Source organism: Charadrius vociferus, unplaced genomic scaffold (assembly GCF_000708025.1).
Source record: "Charadrius vociferus isolate BGI_N301 unplaced genomic scaffold, ASM70802v2 scaffold370, whole genome shotgun sequence".
NCBI classification, from domain to species: domain Eukaryota; kingdom Metazoa; phylum Chordata; class Aves; order Charadriiformes; family Charadriidae; genus Charadrius; species Charadrius vociferus.
Window position 1 is genome coordinate 1,060,998 of NW_009646744.1, and position 13,153 is coordinate 1,074,150.

Below are 13,153 nucleotides of genomic sequence, written 5' to 3' on the forward strand. Positions count from 1 at the left end.
AGTCTAAGTCACTTTGAGACTTCAACCAGCCAGATACATGTTGTATTTAAACACTTCCACGATTTGGCAGCATCTGAACTGGGTTTTTCAACTTCTCAGGTTTATTTCTAGGCAGATTCAGAAACTGGTGTTGATTTTGGCCCTTGGTATTTTGCAATCATAGTGAGAGGGCTTCTTCTAATTGTATGTATAGTCTTATAGATTTAATGAAGATCTCGAGAACTCTTGTTAATAAAGACTTAGTTGCTCTGTTTGTGATAGAGGAAACGATCACTCCAAGGTTCTGATAATTACTGAAGCCAGAAATTTACTTCTAGCTACTCTAAATACTATTTTCAAGTTCTCATCTTGAGCGTGTGTGTGATGCTTGTTGTCTGATCTCTTCAGGTGTGATCAGAATCCTCTCACTGTCTCTTTCATATGTTTCTCTTTTTTTTTTTTTTTTAGGATTCTCTAGATATTATTGGAATGTGACTACAGACAAAAATGTGCTTTTCTAACAACTCAGTTGTGGACATTTAATCAGACCTTGATTTCTGGAAATGCTACAAAATGGCTTCATCAGGGAATGAGATAGAACGATGGACTCACAGGCGAGGTGGCGGAGTTGGACAGCTGGTAGAGCCCGTGACCTCTCCTGAAAATTGTAACTGTCTGTCGCCAATGAAGTCAATCGGCGGTGTAGACCATCTCCTGCACCTCCCTGGGAGAGCAGACTCTGCTTACAGCTCTTTCTCAGGAGGATCAAATGTTCCAGAGTATCCCACCCCATCGTGCTATGGTGAAAACTGCTGTTTGCTTCCAGAGCAGGTATCGTACATGGACTCAGAATATGTAAGAGGTATTTATAATCTCAGTGCAGCAAACTCCGACCTCAGATGTCTGCATCCGTACAAAGCACGGGACCTGAGCATCCATAGTAACTCTCACAGCACCAGTCTTGCTGAGCGCTGTGGAAGCACTCCTGCCCGAGGGACTTCAAACCAGGGACCACTGCCTCTGGCTGCACCTCCACCTTCTCCTCCCACCAGACTCGATAGCTATAAAGTCACTAGATACTTTGAGAACTCAAGAGGGAGACACAGCTCTGGAAGTCACGGCGAGCGTAGTGTGCAGCCAGCTCCTTGCGTGCAGGACAATCAGCCAGCAGATAGGGATGTACCGTGGAGTCAACACAGGGGTGAAATTACTGAGCAAGATATAGTGGCTGCTAGGAGGAAGATGCTGGAAAACAAGGGCCTTTCTTCTTCAGATCCTACAAATGAGGTATCTATATCAAAAATTCAGGGGTTAAAGATGGAGGAAAATGGAGAGTGGAGTCTATCCCAACAACCTATAAAGAGAAGCAATCCACACATTTTCAGCAGACCTTCTTCATTAATTTTTCAAGAATATCTAAAGACTGACTCTTTGGCTCATGTCCCTAAAATACTTTCTGCTTATAATTCAGTTCCTGCTTACAAAATTCCTGAAGAGATGAACTCCAAGTCCTGTCACTCAGTGCATACCAACCCCAGCGCTGTTAATGATAGACAAGAAGACAAACAGTATCCCTGCAGTGTACATAAGCCAACTTTCAGAGAGGCAGATTCGCAAAGCGCGGTGCCAGAACCCCGCCAACGACAAGGATCCTTGCCCTGTGCCCAGTGCCCCCTCCCTGCCGAGCTGCATTCAGACTTGGATCAAGATGTGTTTGAGGACAGTTGTGACTTAAAATATATGGAGAATGCTCTTCTAATTAAAAATGCTTCCAGGAAGCTGAACAGTTGTACAGATGAAAATCAGTGCTGTGACTCTGAAGGAAAAATTGTGAGTGATGTTAAGGAACCCCTCCTGAATCAGCAAGCCAAAACGCAGGGATCGTCACTGTCCTGCAGCTACGATACTGCAGCAACAGAGCACCCTCGCTGTGAGGGGTCAGACCAGGGAAATAAGCAATGCTATGATAACACTAACCAGATGTCTTTTTTCAGACCAAAGGAAGATTCTACATCTCAGTTTTTTCATGAAGTCAAGAAAGAAAAACAGGCTAACAGCAGTCCTAACCTTAGCGTGCATCTAGAACAAGAGGAAACTCCTGTTCCTTATCAGAAATACCAACCTGAATTTCAAAAACAGCTCTTCACACAGCTTCAGGATGATCTTGCTGGTGAACAAATAACCAGGCAGACGACTCCCATGCTTTACTATCTTTCTGGGGGGAAAGCCACCAACATCCTGCACCACCACAAGCTCACCCAGTGTCAGGAGGACTCAAGGAGCTCACCAAAGGAATTTCCAGCAGGCAGCTACTCTGCCTCAGCGCGGTGTTCAGAGGAACAAAGGGAAAGCAATCAGCTTCAAAGGACCAACCACCACCATCAGTGCAGTGCTGACGATCTCCTGCTTGAGACTGAAGATCTCATTCTCGGGAGTCCTGCTTCATCCACGGATGAGAGTTTCAAGAATGACTATAGAGAGAAACTTAAAGTGGCTCAGAAAAAGGTTCTGAGAGAAACCTCCTTTAAAAGAAAAGACTTACAGATGAGTTTGCCCATTAGACTGAGACAGAAACCCTCTAAAAGGCCTTCAATCGAACACCTTAGGTCTTTCTCGTTATCCAGTGCAGGTGAGGATGCCAAACCTGTTCCTTGTTCTCCTTCTCATCTAGAATCCTTGGAAAGTTTCAATAGAGATGAAGAAATTAAGAGGCCACAATCAGGTCGAATAGGGGGAAGGAAAAGGGTAACCAAAGAGCAAAAGAAACTCTGTTACTCTGAACCGGAGAAACTTGATCAGCTGGCAGATAAGGAAGTATCATGGAACCAAGTGAGGGATGAAATCCCTGAGCAGGATGTAGTGGCAGCTAGGAAAAAGACTGTGGAGAACAGAGGGAGGGCACTTTCCAGTTCAAGTATCTCCAGGATGGAGCTGAAACAAATCCAGCACACTGCACTTATCGAATACATGGAGCGAAAGATTAATCAAAGGCCGGGTAGTTCACAACACCTCCCGCTGCATAAGCCGCCTCTGCAGAAGAGGCTGTCGCATCCCAGATGGACTCCTGGCAAGGTTTCCGATCCACACAGGAGCAGGAAGGTGCAGAACACCGAGGTTTTCTGCCAAGTTTTCTCTAAAGAAAAATCGCCAGATGTTTTCCCTCCTTTGGCTTCTGTTCCCCCGCCGAGCGTGGCCAGCAGGAGCGATCCCAGCTCTGCTGCTGCCGGTACGGCCACCTCGAAGCACGACCCGTCTCCCAGCGAAGCAAATGGGAGCTGCACCAGCAAGCGTGCATCAGCTGAGAGTCTCCCACAGGCAGGTGATCCTGTGGCTGAGAGAGCTCGTGAGAGGTCAAAATCGACTCCTCCTTCCACACAGGTAAGAAAGATACTAAGATAGTAATTAGTGTTTGAGTCCAACTTATGAGTGTCTGCCTCTTGGAGAGAGCTGTGGGACGATTCACATGAAAAACTGCTGAAGATGACGAATGAGGAATTAAGACTTGATTTTTTTTTTTTTAAATTCTTTTTTTTTAAGCGTGCAATAGAGAGATGATAGATGCGGAGGAGAAGTCACATTTACTTAATCTATAGGAAATGCTATGTAGCTGCTGGAAAGTAAAATGTGTGCTCTGCTTTGCAGTGTGCAGGAGAAAGAATTGGGGGGGATTTGGGGAGAAGTGCTGCCAATTTTAACGCCTTAAATACTTACGATTAATGATAACAGTTCATTGTTCTCGAAAGTATTTTGTAAGAAAGTATTGCTGACAAACAAGGTGTTCTTCAATGCAAAAAGTTACAAAAGAATTGCGTAAGGATGGAAACTTCAAGAGCTGACTGAAACGGCGATGTGGTCTGGGCAGAGTTATCTGTTCTCGTTCGGCGAGCGCACGGGTACAGGCAGGGAGGAAGAGGAGTGTCTGCTTCAAGGGACGCGCTGCACAAGTGCCGTAGGCTCTGCGCGAGGGCTGGACAATGCCGGGCTCGAGGGTCCCCTCCAGAGCTAGAGAGGGGAGCGCATGGGCTCTGGCGCTCGGGAGGCGCGTTTGCAGAGAACGCGTGCTGCATGCAGGATGTTGGCCTTCCAGCAGTCACTGTGGTTAACTTCATTAGAGCACTATCCCAGAAAAGATCATTAGAGAGAGATTTTTATATATGACCAACCTTTTTGGCTCCTGAATTTGAAGGACAGTGGCTGTCAATACTGTTGTCAAGGAGAATAAAGAAGATGAAAGGGTCAGAAAACAAATAATCTGATAAATACACTACTAAAATTATCCAACTGAAGAGGCTGACAAACTTCAAACTTCAACCAATGCTGTCTACTTTCTGAATGGTGAGAGTCAGTGGGAGTATATCTTTTGTTGCCAGCTTTTCTTTGGTTTTCTAGGAAAAAGAGATGGATGCTACCTAGGAAGAGCATAATGGCAATTTCATTAATAAAAAGAGATAGACAAACTCAAAGATAAAAATCTTGGTGTACCTGCTTGGAGATTTGTAGTTGGCTTCTCTTTCTGGGGTTAACAAACATGGAGGCGAAGTGGATCGGCTGCCTAGTCCGAAAACGCTGGTTGTGCCATTGTGCTGTTTTCATTTCCAGGACACTTACAGAAGCGCTGGTGGCGCAGCGGCCCCGGCTCGGCCGTGCGAGAGCCGTCTCGGCACCCCCAGGTAAGGCTGCGCCGCCTGCGCCGAGGTCGAGCCGATGTCTCGGGCGTGTGAGCTCCACGGCAGCCGTGGCTGGCTGCTTCTCTCCTTCTGCCTTGGGATCCTTTGCTCGTACGGGAGTATTCACCTGCTACGCTATTTGTTTCATTCTGGGACAGTCTTTAAAATCGTTTCTACGGTGTGGAGCAAAAGTGGGAAATGCAGAGTGTACGTGCTGCTCTTCCCGCGCTCCTTCACATCTCTGAGATCGCAGCTCCCTCATCTGAGCTCTGGTAAAACCGGCATCTGCAACGGCTCGGATATGCCCAGTCTTGAAAAATACGTGTGCTCGCAGCCTGGTGTAACAGGGGCTTTTGGTGTGGTTCTTTTAAGGGGAAAAAACCAAAAATTGTGCCGTTTACACATAGCTGACTAGCCAGTTTGTGTGTTAACTCTCCATATTTGTTTTGCTTGTTTGAGGAGCATCAGGGGAGAAAAAGATCTGCCCTTTGTCTCAACAAAGCAGTGACACTGACACTTGTGTAGTAATAGAATTTCCCCTGCTTCAGTTGTTGAAAAAGTTCCCAGTAGTTTCTGCAGGCTTGATGATCTTGGGGAAAAAAAAAATGTATTTTTAGTAAGATTCTGAAGTTTTTCTTAAATTTCCTACTTTAGCTAAGAGGCTTAGCAGGTCAGCGTGAGTGTCACTGGAAGTTCTGAACAGAAGCATATTTGATCATAGCTCTGTAATATCCATTAAGTAATGAAAAGATGAGAAATCCAGAGCTGGTTTCATCAGTAATTAATTTAGATTATCATATCTGGGAAATAGCTGTAAGTACAGGTTTCATTCTGTTACAGCTGTATCTCATTTTTTTCTCTTTGTTTTCTTCCACCAGAAAGTGCTGTTGAGCTGTGGTAGACACCCCAGGTTAGCCCGGCTTGTTTGCAGTGTTAATTACTCAAATAAAAGTTCCAGCTGGGACCAGCGGGAAGAACAAGCTATGATCATTATCCATACCAGTAGTGTCCATGGGTTAGTGAAAAATGCTTGAGGACGTTCTTAAGCATGTTTTGCATCCATTCAATTGCACAATACAATTTTGAGGTAGTTTCCACTGATATTATCCATTTTCCGAGATAACTGCTGCAGATGGGTTGTTTACACGCTGCTCCTACGCGCTGCCATTGCAATGAGGCCTGAGAATGAGTACGAATAAGGCCCGGCAATGTTTGCCGTGATTTTCTTAGGTGTCTCTGTGTCTCTTTTCATCATCAGTCACTCCACAAACATTTGTCAATCCATGATCACAATGTTGTGTCATCATCACGTTAATTTAGGTGTCGCAGTACAGCGCCGCGTTGCGATGCCGTGGTGTTTTGCAGGGGGTGTTTCCAGCACCGTTTTGATGGAAGGGCTTTTCCAGCATTGAGGGCATCACTAAAGCACCTGAACCAGGTAGTTCAAGTCAAGGTCACATGAGTTGTTTATTTTTAATTGCAGTGAAAAAGTGCACATAATAGATACCTAAGTGACATTGTTAGTCATTATCTAGTACGAACTATGATTAACTTTCCCTTTGCCAAGCCGACTTCATTTTTCTGACAAAAAGCTAAAATGACTGTGTTAAAGCTGCAAAGCAGAGCTGGAAGAAGGGAAACAGTGAGAGAAGATGGAATTTCAGGAATAGCAAGACTTCCATTGCTGAGCCACGGCTCAGTTTGGCCACATGAAACGCTCTGTATGTGGCCAGTGCCCGCTCGGGCCGGGCGAGCCCATCTCAGCCGCGAGCCATCCACGAGCCATCCGCGCTTTCTGCAGAGCCCCACGTCTGCGTCGGGAAACCTGCCCAGACAAGTGGCGGCTGGAGACAGCGTGGGGCTCGTGGCATTAATGTAATAGTCCAAGCATGTGGAAGCTTTCCCAGCACAGTCTGCTGGTGTTTTCTTAAATCTAGAAACCATTCTGTGTGTGTGTGTATCCTCACGGGGGGGTACAGCAGTCTGCACGGTTAGGCGTTAAGTGTCTTCATCGCTCTCTGCTGCCCTGGTGTCCTTCAGGGAAAGACAATGCCTACCTTCCTGCCTCCACGTGCGGCTCAGGGCAGACTCACACCATCCATAGAGACAGGCTTAACCGGTACCTTTAGGGGAGGGAAAGACCAATTGCTGCATTGCTTTTATATGTGACCTTAGAGAAAGAGCTAAACAAAGGTGGACAAAAGTCCTATGCCTGTTTTGAGGGAGAAAAATTTTTCCTTGTGCCTGCAACTTTGAAGCTTATACGTCAGATTAACGTAGTTAAATCGGCCCTTCTAAGTCTTCCTTCCATCTAATCCCTCTAGCTTTCCTCTCTACTGTCCCCTCATAATCCTGTTAGGTTATGAAAAATGTTGCTAGAGGAAAAAATAGGTTTGTTCATTCAATCATGCTTAATGCAATAGTATTTAAATATGCAGATGCACTGGCTGTTTTCAGAAGCAGTTACACGGCTGTATACATGCACATCAGTGGTTGCAGAGGATGGTCCGTGCATACTCCAATCATCTTGTGTTCAACAGTGCCCCTACGTTCTTGCAAATTCTGGTCCAAAGTGTATTTTGAAGTTGCATATATCTACTTATTCTGTCATCATTAATATAATTATTTATGCCCTGCAGACAGTAGCTTTTTCCATCAAAGTTTCTTCTGAAGTGTTGCGTCAGAAAACTCGAAGCAATGGGTCAGACAAGCACTGGCCACCTCAAAAGCAGAAGTTTGATCTCAAAATGGTTAGCTGAAAGGATTTAATAAAACTTCTACTTAAGTCTAATGGCCTTTTCAAACCAGAAGCTTCAGATGAACAGTGTTTCCTCTGTGTTGATACTCAGTTCGCCTAAAGAGAAGGAGGCACTAGATGTCTTCTCTAAGAAGGACTGAGAATTGATTCGCAGGAAGTGGTGACGGTGTAAACCGAGTCTCACTCTTGAGCTGAAACATTCTTGTTTTAAAAATAAGAAGGTGTAGGGAACAAGAGAGTAAAGATTTGCCCTCCCGCAATACAGTCACTGTGCTACAAGAGGGTTGGTGGAGGGAAACACAAAATGCAAATAGTCCTCCTGTTACTGCCAGGTGGTGCCCAGATGTGGCCGCAGAAAGGTCTGGGTGAGCCCCGCTCCCTGCAAGCGTCTCGTCCTGTCGGCAGCGTTCTCGCTGAGGCTGGCGGGAGGGCTGCGTGCTTTTCATCCATTTGTCAAACAGCATCGGTGGGACGTTTTAGGGCACTTGTTATCATGGGTTTATTTCAGAAAACGTGTGTGCTGGTCATAATTAGAAAATGAGAAATTTAATGGGGATTCAAACAATAGGGACTGGTGCAGCTAGACATTTTACGTGCTCCCTTTTTTCCCCAGGCAAAATTAGTAGGTATTATGGAATCTGAATTTAAAAACCCGTAATAAAAAGAGGAAGCTGGAAAGGTAATGATAATTACGTGTAGCTGCTTAAACAGTCTGCAGAAATATTTATTGTAGAGGAAATGTCTGAAACAAAAGGAAGTGTCTTCTTTCTTATAGTTTCCGTGATCCTGAGAAAGATGGATGTGAGGATCATGAATGTAAAGACAATGACATAATTGGACGTGCGTGTTGTCAGGATGCTAAGGAGCTGACTCCTGAAACCTCTATTCCTGTCCCAAGAAGCGGAAGCAAGGAGGATGCTGAGCTGGAGGAGGAGGAATGCAGAACTAAATCTCTGACTGGCACTGTGTTAACAAAGCGTCCGGAGCAGCAGCCTGCAGCTCCTCGGGAGCAAGTAACGTGCTGCCACACAGCGTTCGCTCAGCCTCCCCCGGGAGACAAAGATAGAGCCAAAGGTTTCATTGCGAAGGACACAGCCGTGCACAACAGCCAAGATGATATTCTCCCCCAGAGAGAGACAGATCTGCCCAGAAGGAGACTGCAGTCTCCTGAAGACCAGCGGTACGAAGAACTTGCTATGGAGATCGTTGCCAAAGACAGTTCTCTGGTTGATATTCTCATGCCTCGCCCTCTTCGAAAAACTGCTCTAGACCTGATGGAGGGTCTGTTTCCTGTTAACGTTTCCATGCTGGATAAATCACACCGAAAAAAGGGAGACGTACGGCATGCGCAGGAGAGTGAGTAAGTAAAACCAATTTTAACCAAACAAAACCAGTTACCCAGTATTGTAAGCTATTTTAGTGTATGAGTACCATGTATGTACTAGCAGTAAGATGACTTGAGCGTATATTTCTTTTATTTTTGTTTTGTTAGCAAAATACTTTAGCTTTCTAATTTACGTACCAAGAAATATCTGCAGCTATGGGTATATGACAGAAGAAATGTGGTTCGATGATACCTCATTAAAAGGGGCTGTGACAAACCTGAGCTGTGTATCTGTTGCACTGTATCTTTAAAAAAAAAAAAAGGGAAAAATGCTGCTGTGAGAAGTGAGGAAAGTAATTCTGAAGTCAAGCTGGATAAAACCATGAACACAATGTTTGAGAACAAAACTCTGAGTGTTTGCGACAGATATTTATTTTCCGTTCTCATGCAGGAAACACAGTAAAGATGCAACAGAAGAATGTCCTGAATCTGAACATGATGCCAAGCAAAGGAGCGAAGATCCTACGTCTAAGGGACACCAAGTCCTGAATAGGAGCAGAGACAGCACAAATGACCTAGATGACATCACAGCTAAGAAAGTAGGTAGATGAACATCAGAGAAACTGTGGTTTCTTTACCATGACAAATAAGTTATTCCTATGGATATTTTTATTCATTACTTTTTCCCAATAATAATGTTTCACAGATAACTTTGAATCCATTTTTGCGAATAGGTGAAGTCCTGGCAAATTGGCATATTGATCATAAATGGTGGTATTTCAATCCTGCCTTGTTTGATTCAGATCTCTCCTCCCACATACTTCTCTTCAGCAGGTCATCAGGGAAGGGTTGTATCTGGCATAAGCACGCGGAGTTGGCTATACGTCTCCTCACAAGGCCAGCTCCTGTGCCGCGGCTGACTCACAATTTAGCACTCAAATCTGGTCTCAAATTCTGTAAACTCATTACAACTGGCAGCCTGAACCATAGAATCACAGAACGGTTTAGGTTGGGAGGGACCTTGAAGATCATCTCGTCCCACCCCCTGCCCTGGGCAGGGACACCTCCCCCCAGCCCAGGTTGCTCCAAGCCCCGTCCAACCTGGCCTTGAACACCTCCAGGGATGGGGCAGCCACAGCTTCTCGGGGCAACCTGCCCCAGGGGATCACCGCCCGCACAGGGAAACATTTCTTCCTCAGATCTCATCTCAATCTCCCCTCTTCCAGTTTGAAGCCATTCCCCACTCATCCCATCACTCCCCTCCCTGATGCAGAGTCCCTCCCCAGCTCTCCTGGAGCCCCTTTAGGCACTGGAAGGGGCTCTGAGCTCTCCCCTTTTTCGCCTTCTCTTCTCCAGGCTGAACCCCCCCACCTCTCCCAGTCTGTCCTCCCAGCAGAGGGGCTCCAGCCCTCCCAGCATCTCCGGGGCCTCCTCTGCTCCGCTCCAACAGGTCCATGTCTTTCCTATAAGAAATATTTTTTACTCTGAGAGAACTGACAGCAGTTTCTGCACACTACAGTGCCCTATTAATTTCCATACATGCAGGGAACAGAGGTAGCTTGGACATAGCTGGACTACAATAGAAATACAGCAGTTTGGAAGGGCACTGTGTAGCTGTGAAGAACTAGATAAATATTTTTTTTTTCCTGTAGAAACCTGTCCGTGCTCCATCCCAGGTAATGATAATCTGCCTTCCTGAAACTCCTGCTGTGCACGTGGTGATGTTTTTCGGTACCCGCTGTCTGGCTGCTGCTCCTGTTCACGGTGGCCTTGGCTGATTTCCAAATAAAGCTGATAGGGTTCTTCTCCCGCTCCGGTCTCGGGGCCTTTTTCCATATCAACATTTCCGTATCAAACAGCCGCCTCTGCTTCGCTACACGGGCACTGTGGCTTGCTTGAGTCACCCGTGGAACTGAGTTTTTCTGTGCATATTATAAATGAAATTCCAGTCAGTTCTTGTAAAGCTCGGTAATAGAGCTGTGACTTCATGCTCATGTCTTAGAGCATAACTGTGTGTAATCGTGTTGTAATCTTTATTGCAGTTCACTTCTGATGGATTGGAAGCTCTCTGAGCTAGGGATTATATCACCAGTTAAGGTGATTATCAGTAATTTGCTTTTCAGACTTTGAGAATTAAGTAAAGCTTAGAAAATCTTCCTTTTTTTTTTTTTTCTTTATTTTTCTTTCCCAGAGCTTAAAATAATTTTAAAAGTCAAAAATTTGACAAAGATGATGTGAGGAAAATCCATTCTCTAGAAATGATAAGGATTCTCTTTGGCAGTAACAGCTTTCTGTGATTTTTTTTTTTTCCCTTTGCAGCTGGAACTCATGTCCAACCTTCGGTCAAAGCTGCGGACCCTGTGGGAGGAAAGGGAGCTCGTCCTCTCTGAAGGCAGGGAGTGTGCGGCGCGAGGCGAGGAGCTGGAGGCAGTGGTGCGGGAGGTCTGCAAGCCTAACGAGTTTGAGCGCTACATGATGTTCATCGGTGACTTGGAGAAGGTTGTGAGCCTCTTGCTCTGCCTCTCCAGCCGCCTTGCCCGAGTCCAGAATGCCATGAGGAGGATCAATGGCAATACAGATGCTGAGGAGAAGGTGAGTGACAAGCGAGCGGGGTATTTAATTTGGTTTGTCGACTTCTTTCCAGCTGGGGCGGTGCTCACCTCATTTGTCTGACAGCTCTAAATGGAAGTTGTAAATTACACCTGAATCCCAACCAGCCATTGCCCGGGCAGCGTTCAGTGCCACGCGACGGGCTGTGTCTCCACGGCCAAAGCAGAGTGGACCTCTGGTGTGTTCCACAGGTTTGGTGCTGGAGATCAGGGCGAGCTCTGCAGCGGGGCACTGAGGTGGCAGCAGCGGCAAAGCCCCGGGAGAGCCCGAGCCAGAGGGGTGGGCTGCCAACCCTCGGGCTGCTCCCTGTGGAGGAGCTCCAAACCTGTGCTTCAGAGGGCTTTTTGTTGGGTTTTTTTCCCCACTGGTAATTTCAATGCGGTAATTACTGCCTTTGAAATCGTATTTCACTTAACGGGCTTGTCTTAACTATAGTGAGCAGGAAGATGTGGTTGCAACTTGAGATAAAATTCCCTGTAGTTTAACTCAACTAGCCAGTTTTGCTGGAAAATTGCAAATTGTTTCACGTCACCGGGAAATCTTTTCAAGTCTGAAATACACTTTTTTGCTAGAGAAGACAAGCCAAATTTATCGCAGGAATGATGCTTTCCTGCTGTCCTTACTGCTTTTAGATGTGTATTTGTCACTGCAATACCTGCTGTTATCTCTCATTTGGAAGTTAAAAAAGCACAGAGTTAGAAAAGTTGGGATCTCCTGGAGCTGTGCTGCTGCTGACCTGTAGCCATAGAGGTTTATTGTAGTTCACATGCAGAAAGGCACTAAAAGAGTCCTGCCCTGCAGTGTGGTACGGAGAATCAGGATCTCCCTGCTCCAAAATGTCAGTCGCGTTAACGCGAATAATTTGGGGCAGTATTTCGCACTGCCTTTGGCCAACAGACTTGGTGGTTGGTGGGGGAGGCGGGGACTGCTGTTTCTTTAGTGTTATGTCTTCATACTAAATACATTTAAAATCATTTATTCAAGATTTTGAAAAACATGCTCAATAAAGACTTGGTTACATGCCGGCATTTTTACAACTATCTCCAGTCGCTGCAGTTGCTCAATGTCAGCAAAACCGTCAGTCTTGATATTTGACCCCCTTTTTAGGGTGTTGATGGTGACCATTGCTCTGTGGTATATTTATGGACACTGCCCCGAAACCTGACATTTTCCAGCAGTGCTATCCCTGTGAAAATCATTACAGCTGAAAGAGAATTAGCTAAAATGTGAAAGGCATTAAAATCCTGTAGAAGAGGCAAGGCCTGATTCTCGTGGATTTGATAAAAAGAAACCTTAGATGAACAGTTACTCTCTGCATCAAAGTTACTTTATTGCATGTACCTTTTAATAGAAGTCACACTGTCTTTTTAATATGATATTGGCACTCTGGCCACACGCAACTCACAAGATACAAAGATATGTGGATTAAAGAGCTTCTAATTGAAAGAAGATTGATACAGGATACTCTAAAATTAACAGAATGTTAGGCAGATTGATTTTTTTCCTGAGGGCAGCATGGAAGAAGTGAGCCTTGATGGGGTTTACTGGGTGTCTGTACCTTACAAGCCACAAGAATGAGTAATTCAATCGAGAAAAAACTCATGTGGAACACAAAGCCCACAAGAGGAAGTAATTAAACTAAATCGACTGTGGCTTCCAAATGAAGATCTAGAGTCTGCCAGGAATTATGAGTTTTCATAGTGTGCTGCTTTGTTTTTTCATCCTATTAGCAATCGCTGAACGAACGGCACAAGCTCTTGTCTAGACAACGGGAAGATGCAAAAGACCTGTAAGAGAATCTAGATCGTAGGGAAA

The 13,153-nt window shown here is 45.4% G+C and overlaps 1 protein-coding gene across 1 annotated transcript in view; it reads left to right on the forward strand.

Moving 5' to 3' along the window:
* Window positions 1-552: 552 nt before the first annotated feature.
* The window catches only part of SHROOM1 (shroom family member 1), a 12,799-nt gene continuing 198 nt past the window's right edge, over window positions 553-13,153 (forward strand). The window contains 7 exon segments of the mRNA XM_009890704.1: window positions 553-3,357; window positions 4,579-4,649; window positions 8,180-8,764; window positions 9,180-9,327; window positions 11,048-11,320; window positions 13,069-13,149; window positions 13,151-13,153. The exon segment at window positions 13,151-13,153 is cut by the window's right edge and continues 198 nt beyond it. Coding sequence (XP_009889006.1) covers window positions 553-3,357; window positions 4,579-4,649; window positions 8,180-8,764; window positions 9,180-9,327; window positions 11,048-11,320; window positions 13,069-13,149; window positions 13,151-13,153 — 3,966 coding nt within the window.